Here is a 27,992-nt window from a genome sequence, read left to right as displayed (position 1 = left end):
CGTACTCAAGAGCGACTTTTAACGGAAATCAATGATTCATATAGGCTAATGTTTTTAAATCTTGTTTTCAGCAATATATAATATACGGCCTTGAAGCTTGCATGTTACATAAATGTTGACTACTAAAACAGAATTCAGATCAAGACAAAATAATCATGTGCCTACACCTGTGCGTGCTCCCAGATGTCCTTGCATAAATTATTTTTAGGATAAAAGCAAAAAATATTTCAAAATATTCATTTTAGTCTCTGTAAAAATTTAATATATATATATATATATATATATATATATATATATATTTAGTTTTTACATTTATTCACAAATATTTGTTTTTAATTGTTGACAAAGAACTAAAATCCTATTACTTTATAATAAATAAATGGACTAAAATTATATTAAATTTCATAGGGCAACAGAAAAGATATTTTTATTGTACTGTTTCTGGCAATAATAAATTAAATAATAGTGCAGCCTTGAAGCTTGCGTGTTACATAAAATTACATAAATGTGACTAAAATAGAATTCAGATCCAAACAAAGCACCATGTGCCTACACCTGTGCGTGTTCTCAGATGTCGAAGCATAAATTATTCAATTTTATTTTTAAAAAAATATGTATATATATATAACTAAAAAAAACTTCATCCCATGGTATGAGATGTACTACTATACTTACAACCATGAACAAAACGATGTTAACTGTTTCTGTGGGAATGTATAAATTATCCAAACTGCAACAGGTATAAACAGAAGGATTTTACAAGATGATATTACATCACTCTTATTATAAACATAAATTTATATGAATAAAAGCAATCCAATTGATGAATAAAAATATTATGTATTGATGAAAAATATAAAATGAAGGAAATAAATTTGCAACGAAACACAATGTTTACTAATATGAGAACAAAATACATTAATAATATGATAGTTATATTAAATAACGACAAATGCGAAAATGCAAAGAGTGTGTAGAAAAAAGGGTTCAAATAGAAAGGATCTCAACTAAATCACTAAGCCCATCTTTTTTCAAGCTCATAGACAAATTTAATGTTGATCCACTTACAAATAAAAAGAAGCATTTGCTATATTCATTCCCTTTCTTGCTGAGTACACTCACCTTCCTTTTGTCAAAAGTTACATTACGTAAATGACCTTTCTCTCTTTTATCCCATTCTTCTTCCCCAAATTTGTTTGCTCTCTCATGGCAGAGACATTCCCCTTCTTTGTAATGCTGTTATGTGCATGCTGCAAGCCCTCTTAAACCCTAGCACGTTGGGTTTCAATTTGAAACCACAACCAACCAACGAAGCTTTTGTCAATTCAGCGAGACGAATAGCTTCTTCCACCTTGGATTCCTATCTGGGACGTCACCATGAACATCCAGCGACTCTACCTGTGTACTTCTCCGTCATCGTGAGCCCTCCACCTTTCTCGCGATTCTGGTCTCTCGTGACTCTATTTGTGTGTGTCTCTGTCACCATTCCAATCGTTCCAAATGGTTGACTGTGTTGCTACCAGCTACGCCTGCGATTGCGAGGATTCTACTTGCGTTAGTCTTCTTTTTTAAGATTATCCCTTTGTATTAGTGCTTAGACTTTGGATTTCATACGATTTATTGTTTGAGTTTTATGGAGCTTTTTGGGTGTTTGTCTCATGTATCTGTCACTGTTATGAGAACTGAATTTTGTTGAATTATTAGAAATAGATGTTGGGTTTTCATTTCTGGTTTTAAAATTGTTTACTGAGTATATAGACACCACCACATAACTCAAGTAAACAAGTTTAATATTATTGAAGTTGAATTATGAATCAGCAAGTTTGTTTATTAAATTAATATGTACCTTGCTGTTTATATATGTACTAGCAAGTATATCTGACGTAACAAGTTTCTTGACAATAGATATGTGCTTGGGAGATGCAGGTTTGGTGTCTTAGTACACCCGTGGGATTTTCATTTTGGTTAGGGTCTGATGCATATAGGTTTGGTGCTGACCTGCATATGCAAACACACACACACACACATATATATATATATATATATATATATATATAAAAGTACATAGATCTTTATGTTTGGTAGTTTGTGAAGGCACAACTATATGTATTGAGATGTATGTCTTTGTCTTTATACAACAAGGTATTTTTTTTAAAAAATATAATATTTTTGACATAGCAGGGTGTTTTTTAATTTTTTTACAGTAGGGTATTTTTTTATCAACAAATTAATGCTTTTGTTGTTAGACTTTTCATGCTAGAAATAAATATCAAGTCTTTAAAAGTAGGTTGTTAAATATTCAGATATGGCAAAAACAAGAGGTGGAAAGGTTGCACGACATAGACAACGTGCAAATGCTCAAGCACATGTAGTTAATGATCACGAGGAACCTCAAGAGGTCCTAGTAAATGCTTATGCAAACTCTCAGGCACTAGGGAGCTTTCCAGGAGGCCCTGAAGATTTTTCGGTCCTTAGGCATTTTTCAAATCATGTTGCTACTCGCCTATGGAACAAAGAGGTAGTAATTAATTGTCATTGATTGATTTATAAATTTAATGTTCAAATAATTCTTGCAATATCAAATCCCAAAACTTATTTGGTTACAGGATCGTGGTGCACTTAAGGTTGTCAATCATGGACGAAAACTAAAAAAAAAAAATTGACATCAAGAATCAACATATACAAAAGTGTTACAGAACTCTGGCTTAGCACCACTTCTTGATTGTAGCTACCAAATGGTGGACAAAGATCTATTATCTGCATTTGCTGAGTGGTGGCAGTGAGAGACTAGCTCCTTCCACTTGCCTATTGATAGATGACTATCACTTTTGATGACATGACATGTTATGGTTATTAGACTTGCCCATCACAATTGTGCCTTTTCTCCAAGTCAGACATCTACCTAACATAAACAGGAGAAAAAAAAATTAAAACAAATAAAGTTATGAAGGAAAGTAGATTAAAAATATAAACCAATACAATGATTTTTCAAAAACATGATTATTTTTAAATTCTAGAATGTAGTTTCTGGAACTTTATATTTCCTGAGTAGAAATCTCTAAAATAACTCTAGAAACTACTTTCTGGAATGAACTTGTTATATTCCAGAAATTACTTTTTGGAATATTTGTTTTTAGAGATTTTATATTTTGGAAAATACTTTTCTAAAGACATCTTGTTTCGCCGTTCGAGAATTGAAAAATTGAAAAGGAAAGAAAAAGCTTTGTGCAGTACCTGATTTTTCATTGTTTCAATCCTCGTGTATTTTTTCAAAAATACATTTGTTACGGAAAGACAATTACATTGATAAAATAGGCAATATCGTTTCTATTGCCTATTTTACTTAATAATTAATACAATTACTTTTATAAATGGTAACTTTTGTCAAGATATTTTAATTTTAATTAGAGCATCTATAATACATAATTGTTTAGATGATTTATAGGTCATATAATTTCACGTATATTTAAACACTACATAAAAATTGATTTCAATGTCCATGTTGCTAAAATGAGTGTTTAATTTAATTTTGTGAATTTTAGAATGCTTGGAAAATATGTTATTATGGTATAAAATTGTTAAGTAACGATTGTTTGATAAGCAATGGTGACTATATAAGCAACTTCATTTCATATGCTTCAATGGAAAAAAAGTTAAACAATTGCTTAAAGTTAAGTACCTCATGTAAGTACTCCCATTAGAGATGTTCTTAAATACATAATGGGTAAACTATATTTTAGTCCCTAAACTTTTTAATATTTTTTATTTTATTCCCTAAATTTTAATTAAAAAGATAATGGGTAAACTATATGCTTTTAGTCCCTAATCTACATGATACTCTTATCAGTATTGAAAAAAGTTAAATTGTATCTTTATTTATTTATTTTCAATTTTAAAGAAATAATTTATATCATCATTAATTTGATTACTTAAAAAAACTTATATCTATACATAATTAAAAAATTGAAAAAAATTAACACAATAGAAACAATTTTCATTTAACAAAATACACAACAGAAATCACATTTTCATATCAGTGTATGCAAAAGAATCATGATTTTATTATGTATTTTACACAACAGAACCAAGATTACATTCTGTATATCATCAACAAAATTATTTTTCCATAAAAAGTATTTAAAAAAACAAAATTAAAGCACACAGGGAATTTGAATAGCAACCTTGGGGCTGGGAATAGCAATTTGCATAAGAAAAATCCCACACATTGGATTTTGTTCATGAACCTACCTGGTCCAACCCAACTACTTAAGCAATCACAAAAACTAAAATGTATTTTTTATTTTTGGTTTTAAAATGTAATTTTTAAAATAAAATATTTTTAGTAAAAATGGAGTTGAAGAATTTTTAACTCATTTTCAACACACTTTTGCATTCATTTTTTAAACCATGAATTTTTATTTTGTAAATTTAATTTTTAATTTTAAAAAGCACATCATCGCTACCACAACTAGCATTCCACCATCACAACCATTCCATCATCACCATCGCCACCAAACATCATTGTCACTGTTGTTACAATCATTGCTATCATCACCTTCATCTTCACTGTCACCATTCCATCACCACTATAGCCCCCACCACCACCATTTTGCCCCAACCACACCACCAACACCTTCACCAATATAATTGTTATCATTATTATCACGGTCATCGTTATGGATTTAATTATTTTTTTATTTTTAATTATTTTATGAGTCATTTTTGTATTGCATTATTTCATTGTGGGACATGATAAGGTAGAACAAATGATTCATTTTATTTTATCCTTCTTCAATTGCAAGAGATTTTTAAAACTAACAACAACAAAATTGAAATCAAAAACTCAAAATTAAAACTAGTTTTAGTTTTTAAAAATTTCAAAACCAAAAATGCAAAACTACCCAAACATAGCATACATAATCACAAAAGCAATAACAAAGATATGTAGCTCAATAAAAAATAAAATAAAAAGATAAATTATCATTTTTATCCCCAAAAGTGTAAGGTGATAATAATTTAATTTCTGGAAAAAAAATCTAATTTAATCCCAAAATATGTAAAAGAGTATGAAAAGTATGCTTTCACGCACAACTAAATGTTAAATTGATCCACAAAACTTATAATTTATTATTATTAACTTATATATGGATATGCCCCTAGACTAAAATACAGTTTTTTTAGAAGGATTAAAATACATTTTTATTTTTTTATTTTTTTATTATATTCAATTTAGTAGATTATCTATTAAAAAGTATAATTTAGTTTTTTATTTTATTTTTAAACTGAATCAAAATAATTTTTTAAAATAATGATAGTTTTTTATTTTGGGATACTATTTTAAACTTTTTTTAAAAGTAATTTAACACTTGAAACTTGTTCCTTAAACTTGTGTCATTATACTTACTTACATAAAATATATAGAATCCAACTAAATCTGATATTTGATTTTTGAAATCTTCTAATGTTCTATGAATTCACATTTCACACGTTTTTACCATGTTGATGATTGTTTTTTGTTTAAATTATGTTTATATAATAACTTTCTGTTAGAAAATTAAAATAAAATAAATAAATAAGAAGAAAATGTGAAGCCAGAATTAAATAACAAAATAACTTTAATTGACAGAACATGAATCAACAATGTATTATATTATATAATAAGCATAAAGAAAAAATAAATTAGGAGAAGAAATAATTAGTCTGGATTGAAGCGTGCAAACGTTATCCTTAGAGAGAAAATGTGTCTACTGCACTCATAGAAAAATCTGATTGCGCTCATCTCTCAAGATACGACAACCAGTTGGTTGGTTCCGATTGTGTGTAGTGAACGGATCCTCAAATCGTCTGAACACTAATGATCTTGCTCTCAAAAATAAGTTTTTTTTAAATAAGGAAAAGATAAAATCCAGATAGAAAGAAACACAAATTGTGGTGTGTTTTCTAGGGAAAAGAAAAGAGATATATATAAACATAAATTCCTTTATACAACAAATAACAAAAATTTCACCTTGAAGACAACTTACAAATATCAAAACAAACATAATAAGTTACATTGACCCATTGAAACAAAATTTTAAAAAAATAGAAAATTTAATTTTACTTAACGGATTCTAAAAGAAATATTTTATTTTATAAAATAGAATTAATATAAATATTATATATTTATAAATTTTAAATTATAAAACAAATATTCCGAAAAGAATGTAATGGAGCAAATTGTACATAAATAAATAAATAAAAAATTGAACGTAAGTGATGCGCTCAAAGTGTTGCATCGATGAAATGCGCTCAAACTTGTTCCTTAAACTTGTGTCATTATACTTACTTACATAAAATATATAGAATCCAACTAAATCTGATATTTGATTTTTGAAATCTTCTAATGTTCTGTGAATTCACATTTCTCACGTTTTTACCATGTTGATGATTTTTTTTGTTTAAATTATGTTTTATATAATAATTTTCTGTTAGAAAATTAAAATAAAATAAATAAATAAAAAGAAAATACAAAGTCTGCATTAAATAACAAAAATAGTAACAAAATAACTTTAATTGACAGAACATGAATCAAGTACTATATCATATAATAAGTACAAAGAACAAATAAATTAGGAAAAGAAATAATTAGCATGAGTTGAATCGCGCAAACGTTATCTTTAGAGAGAAAACGTGCTCACTGTACTCATAAAAAAACCTGATTGCGCTCTTCTCCAAGGTACACCCGTTGGTTCTGACGATTGTGTGCAGTGAACAGATTCCCCTAATCTTCTTAACACTAATGCTCTTACTCTAAAAAATAAAATAAATTTTTATAAATAAGGAAAAGATAAAATCCAAAGAGAAAGAAAACACAAATGATTTATTCGACTATGTATTTTTTGAAGAGGAGAAAAAAATATATAAGCATAAATTCCCTTATACAACAAACAACAAAAATCTCACCATTAGAAATAACTTACAACAATATCAAAACAAATAAACAAGATACATTGACACATTAAAATAAAATCTTAAAAAGATAAAAAATTTAATTTTTCGTAATAGATTCTAAAATAAATATTTTATTTTATAAAATAGAATTAATATAAGTAATAGATATTTATAAATTTTAAATTATAAAACAAATATTTTGAAACTAATGTAATGGAGCAAATTGTACATAAATAAAAAAAATAATTTTGAACGTAAGTGATGCGCTCAAAGTGTTGCATCGATGAAATGCGCTGAAACTATTTCACCCCTTGCGTTTGGAACGGACGAAAAGCGATGAAAATGAGCTGAAACACGGTGACAATTCTCGGGACCCACATGAATACTCTTTCATCTAAAAAATAGGGTGAAAGAGAGTGAAAGTTACTGTAAATTGGTTGCAAATCGAAGTGTTCCCATTCTGCCCTTGCCCTCGTGCTTCTCATTGAACCCACGGTGGTTATGATTGTTTAAAGCTGATATTTTGAACTCGAGTTAAGGTGTCATTGTTGTGATTCTGGTCATTTGGGTGGTGGTGAAGAGAAAGGGATCTTCCTTTTTATCTTTTACAATTACCACACCCTTTTTACTACTGGCACCTCTTCTTTTCCAATTTTTTTGAGTGGGTAAAATTTGAAATGCATAATTATTATTTACTTTTTAATTTTTTACTATTATCCATCTAATTATTTTAATTCAAAACTTTTATCTTTTTTTAACTCTTTCATGTATATCAAATAATCACATTTTTATTTATCTTTCATGTATATCAAAACTTTGATTCCTTTTCATTCTTGGGCAGGGAAGAACAAGACTTGGCCTGTCCGTGCACTTTTACTGTTACCTTCCATATAAAGCTAATGGCCGAAAAGTAAAGAATGAAAACGAAATAACGGAATTATTTGATATCATGTCGAACAAAGTTAATAGAATAGTTTGATCTGGCTGACTTCTGCATGATGCTGATTGCTCAGGTGGCTCAATTGAAAACTGACAGATACCTTTATACGTCGTAGACTTTGTTATTTGAATACTATAGTAGTTATATATTTTTTAATTGGAAAAAAAAAGTTTTCATATTTAGTTTTTGTTTTATTGTCTAAAATAGTAATATATAAACAACATGATTGAATATTTAATTGTCAAGTGGATTAAAAGCAAGAATCCATTTTAATTGAACTACAAATCCGATGGGATTAATAATAATTTAATTTCAAATCCACCGATTAAGCTTTCATTTCAGAATAAATTAGACAAAGACTACTAAGGTTTTGTCAGATTGTATAAGCTCTTTTTCCTTTTTAACATGAGAGTGACATTTTCTTTAACATTTTTTCTTAATATTCTTTTTATAAATAACTTGATTTTATTAGAAAATATTAATTTTGATGGATCTTATTTTTTATTTAATAATTTTTTTTAATGTGAAATCTATCAAAATTAATAATTTTTAATAAATATTTATTAATCAATCTTAGAATGTTAAACAAAGAATATTAGAAAGAATGTCCTTTAACATTTTATATTGATTTAGTCATGACATTTATATCACAACCCGAATAATTCTCGCTTATAGGTATCTAAGCAATTCTTCTTGTTACTTTTACCCAACTTTCCTCTTGTCAACCTTTTTTGTAAGTGGACATAATATAATTTTTAAAAAAAATTAAAAGATGTTTGTATAGGGATATAAAAAATAGGGGGTTGTACATGAAACTTTAGGCAGTGCCATATAATTTACTCTTCATTTCATTATTATATATATTGTAATAAAATAAAGGAAAATGCTAATCAAATACCCTAAAAGTACAAGTTAAGAAATAAAAAAAATTGTCATTAAAAAGTGTAATAGTACACTCTCTCATAATTTCCTAAAATAAATTATGATAAAAGTACTGTATAAACAAATTTAATGCTAAATTAAGGAGGATGAAGTATATAACATAAGGATGGATAGTTTTTCTTGTATATTTTTATAAACAAGTCATTCATTCCTATTTATATGGAGACATCGATCAAACTAAATGGTTCAACAAAGTCATTCTTAAGTTATAAACCATACTCACCAAAGTAAAGTGCTGCCTAAAAGGAAATCATATCATATATGAAGACATTCACCCTACTATAGGTATGCTTTGAAATCAATCTAACATTCAAATTTGATCAAACCGTTCAGTTCTTAGGCAAGTCTTTCTCGTAGGCATAGTCATCACAATCAAGAAGGTCCTCTAACAATTTGTCATCCAAGCACTCGAACTCAATAACTTGTTTACCATGATCACTTTTAAGCATTGAATTTGAAGAAGAAGATGAAGGTGCTAATGTTGAAGATGAGTTCATAGAAGAGCATGAAGGATACTCATTTGGAAAATTGAGAACGGCTAAAGCGCCCCTCATCTCATAGGCAGCTCGGTCATAAGCCCTAGCAGCCTCCTCCGCCGTGAGAAATGTCCCCAGCCACACTCGGGCACCGTGCCGGGCCGGGTCCCGAATCTCGGCCGCGAACTTCCCCCACGGCCGCCGCCGCACTCCTCTATAACGTGGTTCCTCCTTAGTGTCCTTCTTTTTCTCCTTTGACTCCTCTTCCATTGTGTGCCTTAATTAATTAACCTTTGCTCCTCTCTACCATTTATTTATACTTGCTACACATTGAGCACCTAACTAGTTAGTTAGTTAATTATCTTAATTGGCTAGTGAGTGATGCAGTGCCAAATTCACCATAGGTTCAATGGACGGGGAAATTTATGAATATGCTAATACCCCATGATTGAGATTGTTTTAGAGAGTTCAACGTATGTGGATGTATCACAAAATTTGGTGATGGCTAAAAGGCCTGCGGAGGGTCACCTCAAACAATTTTGTTTGGAACTATTCATAATGAATGAATGTTAGAATTCTGGTTCTCAACCAGATTGAAGGTGAGGTCATAAGAGTGATATATTAGATAGAAGGGGTTATGCCACGCAAGTCGCTCTTAGCAATACTAAAAGAAATGCATATTGGAATAGAAAATAACCATATTAATTCATTTTTTTATTGATATTTTTTGTAATCAGAAGGTGTCTGAAATTTTTAGTTGGTATCCGACTAATTCTTCTCTACTGGTCCATATATTTTGTAAAATAAAGTGATATCTTTAATTACAATTTTCTGTTTAAGCTAAGAATTGAACCTTAGACTTTGGTCGGAAGGCTAAGGAATTTCTTGGTTCATTCATCCTCTTTCCACCAGAATTTGTTGCAATGAATTGACGAACCAACGGTCCCGAGATAGTTTTGTTGTGTAGTCCTGATTGGCTGACCTTGTTAATTATATATATGTTTTGCTTTTGGTAAATTAACAGATTATATTATTGTGAAGTAGAGGGGTTGGACGGAGACCATGAAATTAAAATAATAACTTTCACTTATCATGTGGATAATATTTCTAAGGTTAAGCATTGAACTTCGGTAGCTGTAGCATCATGCCTTACATCATTATTGGATTTGGGTGGAAACTGGAGCGGTTCTGATCGTGGTGGTAGCTTTCACCTGAGATATTTTGCTGTCTCTAACTCGAACATGCCATGACAATAAACTGCTACTCAATTTTAAGCAATTCGCAGCAAGGGCAACAAAATATGGTTTGTCTTGAAAAGGGATCATTTTTTTATTTTTTTTATAGACTACTGATATCATCAACTATTCAAGCTGTGTAAGACTTTAATTATAGCTAGGTGACAATGGTTTAAAATTGTGGTTAGAGCATCTCCAACCATAGAATTTCATTTGGGTTCTTAACTCCTCTTAAGTGGGCCCCTGTTTTGACACATCAATTTTTAAAATATTTGTTATTTTTCACTCCAATGGTAAAAGTTCTTTAACTTTGTTTTTAATTAAAATCTGTTTATTTTCTTCCTTCTCTATTGATTTTCTGAGCAATTTGGCAAGGACTTGGTTCTTATAGATGAACCAGCTCTACACCTGGATGCCACTTCAAAAATCTCAAACAGAAGAAAAAAAAAAGTTAAGAATCACTTCTTGACTTAAGAACCCATACAAAAACTGCTGGTAATTAAAGATAATCTTATAGCAATGGCAATTCTGATCGCAATATAAATATTTTTTTATTCATCGGTACTGCAATTGCTGCCACATTAATCACATTTTTCCTGCAAAATCAAAGATCGCCACAAGCCGCATGCACAATTTACAACTAAGAATATTTAACTCACAAACTCGATATAATTAATTAACATACCGTACTACTTAATCTATAATGTGGTTAAAAAGTAATAATTTGATAGTGAAATATGAGTCATGATTGATCTCAATCAAAATTTTCCTAATTGAATAGAGGGTCAACATTGTAAGTCAACTAGCTGCCTGTATGTAATTTTTTATTTATTCATGAAAATTAAAGATAATATAAAAAATCTTATAATAATTCATACACCTTAATCAAGTTAGACTCTCTTGTTCCCTCCAAGCAACTTGAAACAATAGAAATTTAAGGAATGAGATAAAGGTGGTTCGTGTGATAAAGGCTAGGCCATTTACGGAAGAAGTACATGGTTTGGTCCTTGCAATTTTATCCACACAATTCAAGCTTCTTCTTCCCTCATTTCTGGCCCACTAGCGGGAACAAAAGAGGCCTACTATAGAGCCACTGGACCGACAAAGTATGCCACAGATATTGCTCAAAAAGAAACGGAAAATTATTAGAAAATATAGAGCATTTAATCTATGAAAAATCGTTATTATATTTATAATATAAAAAATTTAAATATGGACTTTTTAATTTTGTCAAAAAAAGGAAATTTCTTTAATGTGTATCCATAAGCATATAATATGAAAATATTAAATATCCTGTATTAAATTTTTTAAATTACTTTTTTTACTGCAAAACTATTTTAAATTAATTGGAAATTTATATATTAAATAATTTTATACTTATATACAATAATATTTTTTTAAAGAAACATTTTTTGACCTAAAATAATACCATGGGCATACAATATAGAAAACTCTGTTAAAAAATTAAAATTATTGAATGAAGTTTTAAATATTTCATCATCCAAACCCAAGGAAACTTATGAGGAAACATGATTATATGTAGGACAAAACTTATATGTAGTTGGTTGAGTGCTTTTAGTATTATTTTCTAATTAAAACTAAAGTTTCATTTTGATAATATGTGTAATAAAGAATATATTCAATATAAATAAATTACTAATATAAAACTTTAATTTTTATTGAATAACAAACTAAAAGTATATATAAAATTATATCTAAGTTTTATCTTTATATGTGAGTTTTTTTCGGGTACAACAAAACTTAAGTGAATTGAGTCTTGAGTGTTATCAAAGTTAAAATATATCTTAAAGTTTAAGGTCTTCACATTGAAGTAGAATTTGAATTCTTGGGAAATATGAGTATGATCATACTTATTGATTGAATCGATCCTCGTTGATTATCTTTATATTTCCATATTTCCAAGTAAGATTCAAAAGCAATTCCTTTTATGGACATAGTACTTAGAGGTATAATTAATCAGTCTAAAACACAATACGGGTTAAAGTAATAAAAAACAACAAAATCCATATTATAATTTAGTTGTATATAAACTTAAGTTTTAATTGTTGTATTAAGGGATTGTCTTGCTCAAGAATTACTAGTAATTCTGTCACTGCACCTAAACAAGAAATCAAAAATTGGAAGTTGGGAATGTTCAACTCATTTTTAGTCAAAGTACAACACATACGCCAAGGTAGTTGTTGTTAAGCAATAACTATATCCTAGAAAACTCTGCTTGGTGCAGATAATGTTATATTAACAAATAACAACTACAGTACTTTTAAATCTAAAGCAACTTCACTTGATCTTATCTCTTTTCCCTCTTTTACATTTTTTATATATAGGTTTAACTAATATTTAGTTTTTATATATTCGTTTTAATTTTTCATTTTAGTTTGTATACCTAAAAATTCTGTTTTAATTCTTATATAGATAACTTTTTAAATTTTAGTCCTCATATATCCATGACGGTTTTACATTTGCTAGAAAACTAACAACAGAGACTTTAACATAAAAAAGCTCATAGAGACTAAAATGTAAAATTTTAAATATAAAGACTAAAAAAAATTTAGCGTAGGAACAAGAACCCAATGATTAATAATATTTTGATATATTAAATTCGAAGAGTGATAATTTTGAAAAATCTATCAATCCATCAATATTATTTTTGCTATGCCAACTAAAACAAAATAAGCACTTCCTGTCAAAACCTATATTAACCTCGGTATATTCATTTTCTATTCTTTTTTATTTTTCAATTATAAATAAAATTAATCAATAGTTTATATATAAAAAAAACTATCAAGTCTCCAATTTGCTTACCTAAAATTATACAATTTTAAATTCCATTAGAAAAAATAAGAATTTAAAATTCTCCGTGTTCACATTTCTCTCTTTCTTCTTTGGCTCCTCTTCTCCATGGATTTCTCTTGTTGTTTATGCTATCTCTTATCTCTTTCTCTCTCTTCCCATCTCATTTGATATTAACATAAATTTATAAATATTTTTATTTTTTATTATTAAACATTTAAAATTGTTAATTCTTATTTTCAGTTAAATTTAATAAAAAATTTCAATTTTTAAATATATTTAAAAATGAAAATTTCGTATGATAGAAAATGAATTGCTCTACCCAAATTAATAATTTGAAATTTAAGAATTTTGAATTGATTTATCTAAATGAAGTATTGAAAAAGAAAGAAAAATTATATTAAAAAATTAAATTTTAAGCATTTCAAATTTTTTAAAATCTAAAATTTTATTGTTCAAACACAACCCAAGGGAAAAAGTTGTTTAATTTTAAGAAATTTAAAATTGTAATATTGAGGGTCAAGGTAACTTGGGGATCATTGCGAAGGAGTGGAGATATGTTTGACATTGTTGGGAAAATCTCTTGAATGTCCAATGAAAATCTCCTTAGTGTTTATCCCCTTTTATTTTACAATAATTGGTATTAGGACCGATAGTTTAAATTGGTGATCGACTCTGACGATGGGATTTTTTGTTGTTAATTCATTGACAAGTACATTAAATTGTCACAAGTAGTAAAGTTATTCGAATGTCTTAGTGTCGAATTCACAGAAATTTTATTAGTATTTAGATTAGTGCAAACTCAATTTTTAAGCAATTAGAAAGAGTGAGAGAGATAAAGAATTGTAAGTGTGAAATTTAAGGGTAAGGTAAAGGTAGAAGAGAAGAAAACAAGAAAAATAGTTTGAATGCAAAAGATGAATTCATAATGAAAATATATTGGGGTCTAACATGCCAAAACTACTTGTTATGCAATGTTAATATTTTTTTTCTATTCAATGTTATTCTAGCTTCCACCCACATTTACTATGACACTCTATCTTTGATTTCCCGCATGAAGAGCTTAATTTATCTATTTTTTTCTCAAATTTCTTTGCAAAGATAAGAGCAAGAAATTGCATTAAGATTAAGTATGCATAAAATAGGCTAAACAAATATCACTCTATTTCTAACAATGATTTCATTTAGATGCTCTTTTCCAGTTTCTAGAAAATAACCATTTTCCCCCTAAACACTATATGAGCATGGGTGATCAAACCATATTCAATAAACAAATAAGCATAGAAAAAAGCAATAATAGAAATTGGATTGCATTAAATATATAATAGGACAAAATTAAATTACAAGAGTTGGTCTATCAGGTTCTCAACAATGGGATTTAGCCTCTCATTACCACGAGAAACTTTACACTTTAGGGGTTAATGTGGATAGAAGAAGAAAATGGATGAATAAGGAAGAAGAATGATCATTAGAGAGGTCGGTGTGTATTTCTTTTTTGCTTCCTACTCCTTTTATAAACCTAAGGTAGCTTAAAATTCACACAACCTCGCACTTAGCGGACCTTTTGGGCTTAGCGGGTATAATGGTAATTATGCGCTTAGTGCGAGATTCATGTTAAGTACACCTTGGGGCTTCTTCGTGTGCCTTCTTTGCACTAAGTTTGCTCTGACAATTGAGCGAGACGACGCGCTTGGTCTGTCTTGTGTGCTAAGCGAGTTCTCTTAATGTTCATATTTTTCTTTGAGACTTTATTTTCAAGTTTTTGCATTAATTTTTCCTCCAAAGCACTTGTAATTTTTTTCTTTTAAATCTTGTTGGTAAAAATTAACATGATATTAAATTTCTCATTATTTCATTAAAAACAATAATAAAATAATGAAATTCTATTCATTCTTAATCAAAATTATCTATCAATTAAACCAAAATTTTACAGTTATCACTTGTATCGAAAGTTTTCCAAACAGTGAGTCCATACACGAAAGCTACTTAGTGTGAACCTGAAAGAATCCAAACTCCTCGGCAGCCTTGATAATTTTCTGAATTGTGTAAGTTCTATCACCACATTTTGTGCTTCAGTGAGATCAATCACTGGGATGTTGGTGCTGAAGGGGACATTGAGGTCTTCTGGTGGGAATATGTAGTCTTCAGGGAGAGATCCGACATCGAACCCGTTTGAAAGAAGTTTATCCATCTGATTTTAGTAGCTTGACTCTGCTTCTTCACTAGTGACACTAAAGGCAAAAATGGATTGGGGTCTTGATGTTGAAGTTGAAGAGCAATATATGTCGTGAATTTCTATATCTCTTTGACTAAACATTACAAAAAAGTTGATCCTATTAGTTTAAGGGGCGTACTTTTACATGCTGATGATGTAGTATTAACGACTAATTTATTTAACCAATGAAGTGTATTTAAGGACTTTACGTATTAATTATTAACATGATTTATTCTGTATTTTTTAGAAACTAAATTGAGCTTTTCTCCGCTTATGTAATTTGCCGGCTCCCCATTATGTAATTCTTAACAATTATATTATTTTTATGCAAAAAAACAATTATATTATTTTTTGCTTAGAAACTACCGTGGTTATGCCATTAGTGACGCATATTTGATTGTTTGTAAATTAGTAATACACTATTACGCTCCTTTTTTATTTGGTTCCACGGTTGCTATACCTCCCTAAAAATAATTTAATTTTTTTTGCAACAAAACAGTATTATTATTAAGGCTTTCTGGGGCCATCTGACTTCAGTTGAGGCCGGCCGGCCCAACCCATATGGAATTAAAGAGAAAAAACTAATTGCTGGTGGTTAAGAGTTAGGGAGGAAGGCACTATCGATGACCCAAAGAAGGTTTCTTTTGTTTTTTATTTTTATTTTAATATATCTGAAATAGGGGGACGAATGACCTTGAACTTCTAGTGTGTATAGCAGCAGTGGGAAAATCAGAAATAGTCTTAGGCTATTTTTTATGGCATATTTTATGTAATAAGCAATAGTCTTAGGCTATTTTTGATGCATATTTTATGTGGTTTTTAGTTTTTTTATTAATTGAAAAATTTGTGTAACTATTTGATAAATAATTTTTTATTAATATTTTAATAATTTATAGTGTTTTTTAAATGTTACTTGACGTAGCATTTTGTTCTAATTTTTTATATTTTCTTATATTTTTATCTTTAATATATTTATTCAATTTTTTTATTATTACATTTTTTCAAAAATGAATCATGATTTTATTATTTTTTATCATTTTACATTTTTTAATTATTTCAACAACTAGTTTTACCGAATACTTATAATTTTAATAAGATAGTTTTTTTAACTTCCAATTACTAGCTAATTTTTCCATTTTCCGCTTTTAATTAATTTTTTAACTAATTTTATCAAACATAACATTAATTGAGTTGGTTGAACGAGATGTGTAAATTATTATAAATTTCAATGTTTATCTTTAATTTGTGTGGTGCCCTTATTATGTGATAGATGTGTGGTACAATATGTTGTATTTGTTTCAACTTTAGATTTAGTTTATATTTTAAAACTAAAGGTTAACTTAATTTTTAAATCTCCTAACTATTTTAAAAAAAATTAAATCTAACCAATAAAAGTTTTAAAAATTTAAATAAATCTTTACACTTCAAAAGTCTTTAATTTTTAAATTATATATTTTTAATTGGAACCTTAACTACATTTTCATTAGAGATTTATAAGTAGAAGGATTTGATAGAAATTTGCAAGTAGTCTAAGAATCACGTAGCCATTTTAATTATTTAATAAGTCTTTAAATTGTTTAATTTTGTTTTTATCAAGTCATTGTACTTAACGGAATCTTAACGAGACATTGACTTCAGACCTTATTTAAAATAATTTATAGGTTTAGGGTCTAATATTTTTTTTTTCAAATAATTTAGGAACCTATAGTATCTTACCTGAATTAAAATCGTATTTTCTTTAAAAGTGGAATACGGGAGTTTAGCCGTTTGTGTATCATCATTTCTATTAAATTATCATTGAAATTTATAAGAAAAATGGAGATTAATTTTGAGACATTATTACTACAAATCTTATCACTCAATCAGATATTATTTCATCATTAAACGAGTGTGAAAGTCGTTGTCAGTGTCAAGTTGTTACTAATAATGTAGTAATACATGATTAAGTGATAAAGTACAATATTTTTACATTGTGTCAATATTGAATCCAAACAAAGATGCAGTAAAAAGTTTATCCCCTTAGAACTGTGTTAAAAGTTTGAATAGTTACATACGAGAAGCCCTGCATCAATCTTAATTTTTCATATTTTCATGTTATTTGATGTTAATGTGATCAATCTGATATGACCACATATTCAAATCTTAATCGTAGGGTGGTAGGACCATCAAAGATACTACAGATCAGATGAGAGCTGACTAGTGAGATTTGAGAGGAGGCAAAGTTCATATAAGAGAAAAGAGAAACCTCCAAGAGTAAGTAACAAATATTGAAAAGAGACTAAAACATGTTACAAATATTGACCCCTCGTGCTTTTCTTCATGTGACAAGTTGTTTCTTTTCCTTGTAATTAATCAGCACATGTGCCTCTTAGAACTAATCCATTTCATTCATAGGTTTTTCACTTTCAAGTCTTCCATGACTAATTAATACTAATATATAGTAATTATTAATTTTTCTCATATGTCTCTTACTAATCTATTTGCTTGCTACCATCACTCCTTTCCTATTTTATCCAAGAAAAGATGATTTTTTTTTATTTGGTCAATTATCAATATGATTGACAGATAATCTCATGTCTTCGTCATGTCTTAAGTATGTGATTAGGAATTTAATTTTAAATTTGTGTGTATAAAAAAATATTAAAATTTAATATCTTAAATAAATTTCAATCCCTTAAAGAATTAGTGTTTGACTATTAACCGGAAAGAGATTTTCAAACAACCCAACAAAAAAAAAAAAGAAGCTAATCCTACTAGTCAAACCTATTTATGAAGACATTCCACATCTCTCATTCACATCTTTGCTTATGGCACTGAACAAGAACCACTCCTACAACAACAAGCTTGGTAATGAAGCTCTCCCACCCATCAAAACCCAGGCTGGAACACTCCAACACCCACCACAACCTGCTTCATCAGACTATGCTTTTCCCATATTTGTCATTGTTGTGCTCAGCATCTTGGCCACTGTTCTGTTGCTCCTCAGCTACTTCACTTTTCTAACCAAATACTGCTCAAACTGGCGCCAAGTTAACCCAATGAGATGGATTTCCATCCTTCGAGCTCGGCACGAAGAGGACCCCTTCATAGCATTCTCTCCTGCCATGTGGAACCGAGGGCTTGATGAGTCTATCATCAGAGAAATCCCAACTTTTCAGTTCATAAAAGGAGAAGAAGGTGAGGACCAAAGTGTATATGGTTGTGTGGTTTGTTTGACTGAGTTCAAGGAACAGGATGTGCTAAAAGTTCTTCCCAATTGCAACCATGCTTTTCATTTGGACTGCATTGACATTTGGCTTCAGACCAATTCCAATTGCCCACTTTGCAGATCAAGCATTTCAGGCAACACACACTGTCCATTGGACCACATCATAGCACCAAGTTCTTCTCCTCAGGATTCTCAGTTGCTCTCCAACATGGGTAGTGATGAAGATTTTGTGGTTATTGAACTTGGGGGAGAATCTGGAGCAGTGATACCACCGGTGCAACAAGAGAGGAATGACTCAAGGGGAAGCTTGGCACATAGAAACCACACTACAAGGAAGTGCCACCATGTTTCCATCATGGGAGATGAGTGTATTGATATCAGGAAGAAAGATGACCAGTTTCTGATTCAGCCTATTAGAAGATCTTTCTCAATGGATTCAGCACATGATAGACAAACTTACTTGGATGCTCAAGTCATTATACAACAAAATAGACTTCAGAATGAGGCTAGTGCTAGTGAGGATTGTAATAGCAGATGTCGAAGAGCATTCTTCCCGTTTTGCTATGGAAAGGGATCCAAAAATGCAGTTCTTCCTTTGGAGAATGATGTTTAATTTGAGATGATTTTCCTTTTTTTCTTTTTTTTTTTTTATTTTTCCCATCTCTTTCGTTTTTTGGACAAAATTTAGATGCAGTTCTATAGGTACTTTTAGTGTTGTTCTTCGATCAGACTTGGAATTCGGGTTGTTTTTTTACTTTCAGTTATCAAAATGGAGATCTTCAAGTTCGGATTGGCTCAGTCATCCAAATGAAGCAAAGATCTTTGAATCTCAGTGGTGAAAAACGGCAGAGGCAAATGCAGACTGTAGAGTGACTTTTGCAATGACAGTGACTTAGTGAGTCTGACAGTGGAATTGTTGAGAAAAAGTAAAAAAAAAAAAAAAAGCCTTTGCTTTTAGACTTTGGTAATTAGTACCTTGCTTAATTCGCAAGGCGTGGGTATTTTCCTTTCTAAAGTTTGGTTTTTACTCGCTTAATTGATTGTTAGCAGTGAATCACTTTCATACTCATTATTTTTCACTAGGTTTTTTTTATTAGTCAGTTTTGTTAGAAATATCAAGGAGAGATTTGAACCCGTGACCTCTCTCTCCCTCCTTCTCCCTTCACTGCGTACACTAGTACTTGAGAACTTGCCAAGCATTTTGATTCCGGGTCCTTTTTCTCTGCATGCTATGATGCTCATGATTCATGCCTCTTCCTTTATTTTATTTTAGTGTATTGTATTTGGGTCCTGGGAATGTGTATGGGGGTAGAACTAGCAAGCAAGTGTTATAAGTAGAAGCTATTTATTGGAAGCCAGAGATCATAGGGACCCAAGCAATGAGAAACCATAAGTAGCAGCATGAGAAATGTCTTTTGTGGAAATTATCACTAGTGTCTTTTTGCCTCATTGCAATCATATGGATATTGGGGCAACTACATAATACAGCATTGAATGTGGCTTAATTTTAACACTATGGTTGGTAGGTATTCCGCTTCTGTCCTTGTCCCTTTAAAGTCTTAACCACTTTCTCCCCTTGGCTGGGCGTTAGTAGACTTATTTTTAATGTCACAACAATTTCAAGAAGGTTGCTGGCAACAGATTTATGCCAAGAATCAAGAGAATCTGAATGGAATTATAAGGATACTAAAAATCTAATGTACCCCAATGCCAAAGGCTCCTCACTTCACAAAAATGTAAAAGAAATTGTTTCTTAATTTGAATTCATAACAACTAGTCATCAAGACATAACTTTATTGTCTCACTAGAATTCACTTTCAATTATAAAAATACTAATACAAAAGAAAATTATGACTTGAAATTTTTTTGTATAAAATGCAATTAGTACTCATGGTCATGGTTTGACAAAGCTGTCACAGGGGCTGCCATTTGGACTATGATTTCAAAACACCATTGATGAACAACTCTTATATTACAACCAGCTGTTCAGATTACCTTCTAATTTAGGATTCTATTAAATGTTTTATTCTTTGATACTTTTTACTTTAAATTCCTTCTTTAGCCTAGACTAGAAGATATCTTTTATACAAGACAACCATCCATCTTTGAACAGGAAACATTAAAAATATGATTCAATTATGTCTTCTAACAATAGTTTTTTTTTTCATATACAACTTGAACCCAATATCTAACGAGTTATTTTTTTCTTAGACAACTGGAACCCAATATCTTATTTAAGGGAAATATGGTGCAGCGGTAAAGTTGTACCTTGGTGACTTGTTGATCATGGGTTCGAATCCGGAAACAGCCTCGTTGCATATGCAAGGGTAAGACTGCGTACAACATCCCTCCCCCATACCTTCGCATAGCGAAAAGCCTCCGGGCAATGGGGTACGAAGTTTTAGTTTTTTATGATGTGTACCATTTAAACCAATTTCTGGAGAGCCAAGTTCCTTATGGCACTGATTTTTGTTAATAATCTACAGTCACAGTTTGACACTCTCCTGTGATAAAGAAGAAAAGAACAGTAGCTTGCCCTTCAACTCCAAGCAAGCGCCCATAGACCATTATAGAAATTACAGTAGTTTCCTTCCTCGTCCTTACTCTCTACTATGCTCGTCCTCACTATTTGAAGGTCAAAACTTTATTGAGGAATCAATATCAAGTAACAACATATGCCAATAATTTTTCTCACTCCCAAAAGCCTAAACCAATTATACTTCAGTACGTATAGACACTTATTCCATTGGCTTAACAAAATCTATTATAGCTACAACAGAACAAGTTTTTTTAAAGACGTTATGAAACGTCAACTTTGAATTTGCTGTCTTCAAAGGCTAACAATAATAAATGAATAAGACATGTGCCAGCTAATTTTAGTTTCTCTCATATTGCATGTATGAAGATAAAAAACACCAAGTAATACTGTATCCTCTTACCATTCCTTCTACAAAATTTCCAACAATTTTATAAAGAAAGTTTTACATTATATGTGTTTTATTAAAAAAATTCTACAAAAAATTGAATATAAGATTGGGCATAGGAATGATAATGAGCTGAGCGAACCTAGGTTGTAATCACCTTTTACCCGTATAAATAATTGTCATGTGTTTGCTCATTACCCACATAGTACCCGTTAAGCATACCTGTGGATTTTTTTTTATTACCGTGATATCTACGGGTATTCATGGATATTTTTGTAAAAATAAAAGAGTTTAAAAATATTTTAACAAACATTTTTTTGTAATTTTATTTATTTAAATATTTTATTGAAAAATAATTTTAATTGTTACAACTAAAGTTATTCAAATATTTTACCATATACACAATTAAAAATGCCTACGAATAATTCTAAATAAAGAAATTTTGTGAACTTCAAACAAAATTATCTAAAAATTACTCTCTAAGATATAAACTTAAATAAAAGTACACTAAAATATAAGTCCAAATAAAATTATACTCCAAAATGTAAATACAAATAAAAAAATATTTATAAAGAATATTTATGTATTTAAGATTAGTAAAAAAAATTAAATATATTAATATTAACAGATAATACGCAGAACAAACAGATAGTGACAATACATTTACTACTTCATTACACGTGAGTACCCACTAAAGATACTCATTTAGTATTTATTTCAAATTTTATCTACAAATATACGCAGGGTATGTGTTTCTTTGTCATTTCTAATTGTGCATACTATTTTAAAGTAAATATAAAACAATTTACTATATATTTTATTTTTATAATATTTTAATTAAATGATAAAATATATTTTGTAATTAAATGGTTGAACATAAATAAAAATATTCACAAATATTATATATTAAATTGATAATTATATTACTTTGATTGATATTTTAATTTATTATAAAAAGGATTTTTAAAAGATATGATAATTCAAAATTTAAGATACATATTTAATTAAAATAAATATTGATTATATATTCTTATCAAATTTTCTATGGGTAATTTTTATTGGAATATAAATAAAACTGAAAAGCAGAAGAGAGAGACAAATTACATGAAGAATAACATATGATGATTAAAAAAATTATTTGATTGAATTAAGTTTAAATTATTAAAGTGATAGTTAATGTAATTTATTATAATAAATTTTGACTATAAAAAAATATAATAAATTTTAAAATTAAATATATTCAATGCATTGATTATCAATCAAACATTAATTTGTTAATATTTATTATTTTCCATATATATTAATATATTTTTATATAACGTGATTATCAATTCTTCTAGTAATGTACTAATAATTTTTCAATATATATTGTTAATATAACTCATGACATGTATAAAAAAATTTTATACGTAATGTATATTTTTCATATATATTAATTTGTAAAATACAAATTGATCAAACTAATTTATGGATTAATATCAGATTGATAATTAACTTATTAATAATTAATTTATTGTATTAATTTATTAACATGAATCTATTGATTAATTAATTTATTAACATGAATCTATTATATTAATGTTAATTGATTGCACTTAATTGTCAATTAGTTTGTTTAAATGAAAAATAAAATATTTTCATTTAATATTTCTAGAAGAGAATAAATTAAAAATTTATGTTAAATAAACAATAAAAAAGATAAAAAAAATTATCATAATTTGTTAACTTGAACCAAACTAACATTTTAATGACATTGGTTTAGTACATATTGATAGAAAAAATTTCAGAATCCAAACCAAACCAACCCAACCCAATGAAATATAATTGATTTGAATTTAATTTTATCCAAAAAAGAAACTCAACCCAATCTAACTTAGCAACAACATCAAAAAACAAATAGGAAAAGAACTATATTATTTGAAGAGGAAATTCCATATTATTAATGACAAACAACTGAGTACAGATTTAGAATTTTTTTAAAAATAAAATCTGAATAATATAATGACAAATCCAAAATAACTATATGATTGGGATATGGGATATAAGTACTACTTAATTTCAGTAGTCACCCACATAAATCTGTAAGGAAGCCTCAAAACTGTCAAACAATCACCAAAGTCGTAGATATTCATTGCAATATGCAATGGCAATGTGAAAGGGAAAGTCTACAAAACTGTTCAGGATTTATGTGGTAAGGGCAAAGCCTTCATAGGAAGTTCATTTGGCAAAGCCTTCATATGAAGCTCATTTGCAGAGGCGTCACGGGCCTTTTTCTTTAATTGGTCAAGAAGTCGTTGGCCTTCTCTAAGTTCATCTTCTGCACTAGCTCCATGGCTTTCCCAAGCATCAACAACTTGCTGTTGAAATTCAATGGCAAGGACATAGCTGCAATTCCAAGATACAACTGTTTAGAAAAGCATCAACTTATATCCCTTTGGTCAGACAGACATATCAGTTGTCCATGGCACTACAAATAAATTAAAACAGGTAGAGATAGTTGCAGATACTCCCCACAGAGACAGCAGAGAAAAATTAGGGACAGAAACATGCTTGTGCATTCCATTCACCCAATAAGAGTGTATTGTTACATTTAATTCCTATATTAAGAGAAGCTCAGAACTAAGAACAACCAATGTTCAAATATAAACACATTTCTCCCAATTCCTAAACTTTACTGTAGTTCAATATAGGAATGAATGAACAATTTGGCTTTAAATTTAATAAACAGCAAAATCCAACTGAATTGCCCTAAGAAACTCAAAAGTCTAAACAGAAAAGGCAGCTTACTCAAGAAATTAACTGATCAATATTTTACTAACATGACATCTTTGTATTTACTTGCAGAAATATCGAACAAAATAACACATGCAGATGGTGGCAAACATAAGAGGGAATTCTCCTACATGAACTTAGATATCTACCCATATCTCATATGTGCTCATCAAACAGCAACAACTGCACCATATAAGGTAAAATTCTAACACACATTCCCAGGATAGGATTACTATATAACAACTTCAAAAATAAAATTCTGTAGACTGTAAATAAAATAACATAGGCAATGGAACTCAAAATGAACATACTCATCCCTGAAATATGATTGGATAAAAGTTCAAAACAGACGCAAGGCTTATACGGGTGTTTAGATATGCAGCATTTCCTCAGGACATTATCCCTTGCACTCAAGATCCAACCTCAAGGAAAATCTTTCAACGCAATTACATTTTATCTAATATCTGAACAATAGAACTTTATGCAATGCGAGTGTGACCACCAAATCAGAAATCTTATGCTAAGTACAAAAGAGAGGATAGTGGTTTATATATTAACTAATTTTTAGGAGGCAATAAAGTATAAAACTTAGTTTAGTGAATAATAAGAACTAGGTCAGAGGCAGACACACAAATTAAAAAGACTAGGAGTATTGCGTCATTATATTACGAAGTTGTCAATAAACATAATGAGAAAATGCACAGACATATAAACCATCATACTTTCTCTGTAATAAATTATTAAAGGGGAATGCATGGGAATTCACTCATCCAGGAATCTCACAAGCCAAAAAACAGTAGTTCCAATGGAATTTGAATGGCACACTAATGGGTCATGTTCAAAAGTATTGCATTTTTAGACCACTAAAATTACATAGAATGTAGTACATCACATTACAATAAGTGTACCCAAAACAAATTGTTCTCAGAATCAACAAATCAAGAGAAACAATATCAAGATACAAAGTCAAACCAACAAAAACCATCCATACCTTCCCATCTCGCCATAAGCCTTTGAAAGGTTTTGACATGCTTCAATTGTATCTGCATGATGTGGACCAAGAGATGTATCCATGATATCCTTAGCTACTGCAAACATTTGAGCTGCTGACTGGGGTCTATCCAACTCCAAATATGCTGCCCCCAAATTGTTGTAGATATAACCCACTCCAAAATGCTTGGGACCAAAGCTATCTTTCAATCTTTCAGCAGCACTTTCCAAATAAGGAATAGCCTGCTGCACCTTACCAGTCAACAACAGTAACCAACCTATTCTTGCAGAAACACTTCCTTCCGAGTGCTGCTCTTGTGGCTGCTTCTCAAGCAAAGCTAGTGTCCTCTTCAGCAACGAAATCGCAGTTTCAAACTCATTCATGGTTTCATACTGCATTGATATCTCCGAGTACGCCTCAGCAACTTCTACTGGGCAAATCCGTTCCCTTTTGTCAAGAATCCCAAGAGAAACCTCCAAACATCTTTTGCAGTCCACAAACTTCTCCTGATTACACAATGCTTTCGCCATCGACACAAGCACAAGCGCCTGAGTCTCACTATCCTTCTCTGTCTGCTGCACAACACCCTTCAAAGTACCAACAGCCTCGTCATACCTCCCTAGAGCAATCATCATATTTGCAGCATCAATCTCAGCACGCAACAAATCCGCATTAAGATTCCAGTTCTTCAAAATCCTCTGCGCCAAAACATTCTGCTCCAGCGCCTTCTCATGCTCCTCCAACCCGCTATACACAATCCCAAGAAGCTTCCTGTCATGCGCAACCTCCACTGAGTTCATCCCCAACCGCTTCATATGAATCTCCAACGCCTTCAAGCAATACGGCAGCGCCTCCTTGAAGTTCAAAACCGCAACGTAAGCCTCGGCCAAGTCGCGGTTCCCCTTACCCAACTCCCCACTATCCTCCTCAAAAGTCATCTCCTTGATCTCCAAACACTTCCTAAGATTCTCAAGAGCCTCCTCCCTTCTCCCCACGGCGTTCTTAACATTGGACAACTCAAGCTGCACAGCATGCAGCACAGGCCTAACATCATCAACACTAACACCACCCTCATCCTGCAACCTACCCAACACCCTATTAGCCCTATTAAGGTACCCTAAACTATCACTAAACCTTTTCAAGCTAAAACTAACAGACCCCAACAGCTGCAAACACATGGCAACAGGCAAAGAAGAAGGGAAGTTGTTGTTGTTGTTATCTTTTTCCAAAGCTTTCAAAGCTCTGTTAGCAAAGGAAAGAGCTTTCTCAGGGTCCTCACCTTCATGGTCAAGTTTAAGGCCAATTTTTAAAGAAGCCAAACCAAGTTCTCTCTCGTCGAAAACCCCTTCCATGTTGCTGAAGACTTTGAGCATTTCCTCGGTGGTTTCTGCGGACTCGAAAGCTTCGTCAAGCTGCGATTTTTCCATGATTTTTCGCTGCCTCGAGGGGATTGGAGAGGATTTCTGGACGAGGGTTTCCATGTTTCGAAATGGGGTGGTCGCAAATTTGTTGTTGGGTCTGATGAGTAAACCGTGGGTTTTGGTGCAGCGGTTGAAGGGTGCATCGGAAGAATACGATTTGGAGAAGGAAAAAGTTGATCTCCGACGAGCGAGGAGAGACAGCGAATTCCAGAGTTTTCTCATGGTGGTGAGTTGAAGAGCTTTCGTTTGTTTCGAGTTTATTTGGGGTTAAACCTACGTAAAACCCTCCATTGAAGCAGGGGGGAGAGAGAGAGAATGTAAAGCAGGAGAGAGGTAAACGCCGTCGTTTCCCCGAGATGGTATCATACTATCATATCCCACAAGTATTTTTCTTAAAATTATTGCATTATTGAAATTTATAAAACCGAAATTTAGTCATATTTTTTATCATTAATTCTGAATTAATAATTTCTAATTACTGTAGCAAATCCTGTGACTTTTTTAAAAAAAAAATTGAACTAAATACTTTATTTCCTTTTTATTTTTAGAAAAAAATATGATTTCATTATAGCATTAGCATCAATAAACCGAAGAAGCAAATTATTGGAAAAATTTAGTGCTTGCATAGCAACTCCCACTACAGTAGCGTACCAAATGGTGCTTCCTAGGTAATTGTTGTTTCATAAAACAAAGTTGTTTACCAAATAAAAAAATAAAGAGAAAAAGTAGCAAATTATAATTATAATGTGTACATGTGATAAAACCATGGGATAAAAACAAATCAAAATAGAACTTATGAATTTTTTAAGAATGAAATGAGATAAATTTGAGAGGTTTTAATTGTGCTAAAAAAATCACATTACACTCTATTTATATTGCAAAAATTCTAATGACTAGATTTTTTTTCCAATGAATAGAATGTATGTTTTTATCACATGTACATATTATAATAATAATTTGATACTTTTTTGTTTAATTTTTATTGGTAAGCAAAACTGTTGTTTTGGAAGCAACATTTGGTATGCTGCTGTTCTGAATGCGTAACCTCCACCGATGCTTCTTCAGTTTATCGATGCGGATGCTCTTATTGCATAGAGTTGCTTGTATTGAAAAAAAAAATTATGTGT

At 30.3% G+C, this 27,992-nt stretch overlaps 3 protein-coding genes across 3 annotated transcripts; 1 reads left to right on the top strand and 2 right to left on the bottom strand.

Moving 5' to 3' along the window:
* Nucleotides 1-8,702: 8,702 nt before the first annotated feature.
* On the bottom strand, nucleotides 8,703-10,837 carry LOC100810414 (ethylene-responsive transcription factor ERF096). The gene has a single exon (XM_003541300.5). It carries the CDS (start codon nucleotides 9,556-9,558, stop codon nucleotides 9,142-9,144), a length of 417 nt encoding a protein of 138 aa, XP_003541348.1. The 5' UTR covers nucleotides 9,559-10,837; the 3' UTR covers nucleotides 8,703-9,141.
* Nucleotides 10,838-18,142: 7,305 nt separating this feature from the next.
* LOC100809883 (RING-H2 finger protein ATL16) lies at nucleotides 18,143-19,714 on the top strand. Its single transcript, XM_026124919.2, has one exon. It carries the CDS (start codon nucleotides 18,357-18,359, stop codon nucleotides 19,368-19,370), a length of 1,014 nt encoding a protein of 337 aa, XP_025980704.1. The 5' UTR covers nucleotides 18,143-18,356; the 3' UTR covers nucleotides 19,371-19,714.
* A 3,883-nt stretch (nucleotides 19,715-23,597) lies between these two features.
* LOC100783720 (protein KINESIN LIGHT CHAIN-RELATED 1) lies at nucleotides 23,598-27,219 on the bottom strand. Its single transcript, XM_003542369.5, has 2 exons — nucleotides 25,445-27,219; nucleotides 23,598-24,066 (listed from the first exon to the last, which is right to left on the bottom strand). The coding sequence occupies exons 1-2, from the start codon at nucleotides 27,085-27,087 to the stop codon at nucleotides 23,859-23,861; spliced, it is 1,851 nt and encodes a 616-aa protein (XP_003542417.1). The 5' UTR covers nucleotides 27,088-27,219; the 3' UTR covers nucleotides 23,598-23,858.
* Nucleotides 27,220-27,992: the final 773 nt, after the last annotated feature.

The sequence above is a fragment of the Glycine max genome, chromosome 13, assembly GCF_000004515.6.
Source record: "Glycine max cultivar Williams 82 chromosome 13, Glycine_max_v4.0, whole genome shotgun sequence".
Classification (NCBI taxonomy): domain Eukaryota; kingdom Viridiplantae; phylum Streptophyta; class Magnoliopsida; order Fabales; family Fabaceae; genus Glycine; species Glycine max.
The sequence above is the reverse complement of the archived record's forward strand: the minus strand, read 5'-3'. Positions and strand labels throughout refer to the sequence as shown.

Excerpts from the sequence above, each read along its gene's own strand:
- LOC100810414 (XM_003541300.5), bottom strand. The coding sequence starts at position 9,558 with ATGGAAGAGGAGTCAAAGGAGAAAAAGAAGGACACTAAGGAGGAACCA.
- LOC100809883 (XM_026124919.2), top strand. The coding sequence starts at position 18,357 with ATGGCACTGAACAAGAACCACTCCTACAACAACAAGCTTGGTAATGAA.
- LOC100783720 (XM_003542369.5), bottom strand. The coding sequence starts at position 27,087 with ATGAGAAAACTCTGGAATTCGCTGTCTCTCCTCGCTCGTCGGAGATCA. Across the intron at positions 24,067-25,444 it reads GCTTATGGCGAGATGGGAAG|CTATGTCCTTGCCATTGAAT; the intron begins GTATGGATGGTT and ends TTGGAATTGCAG.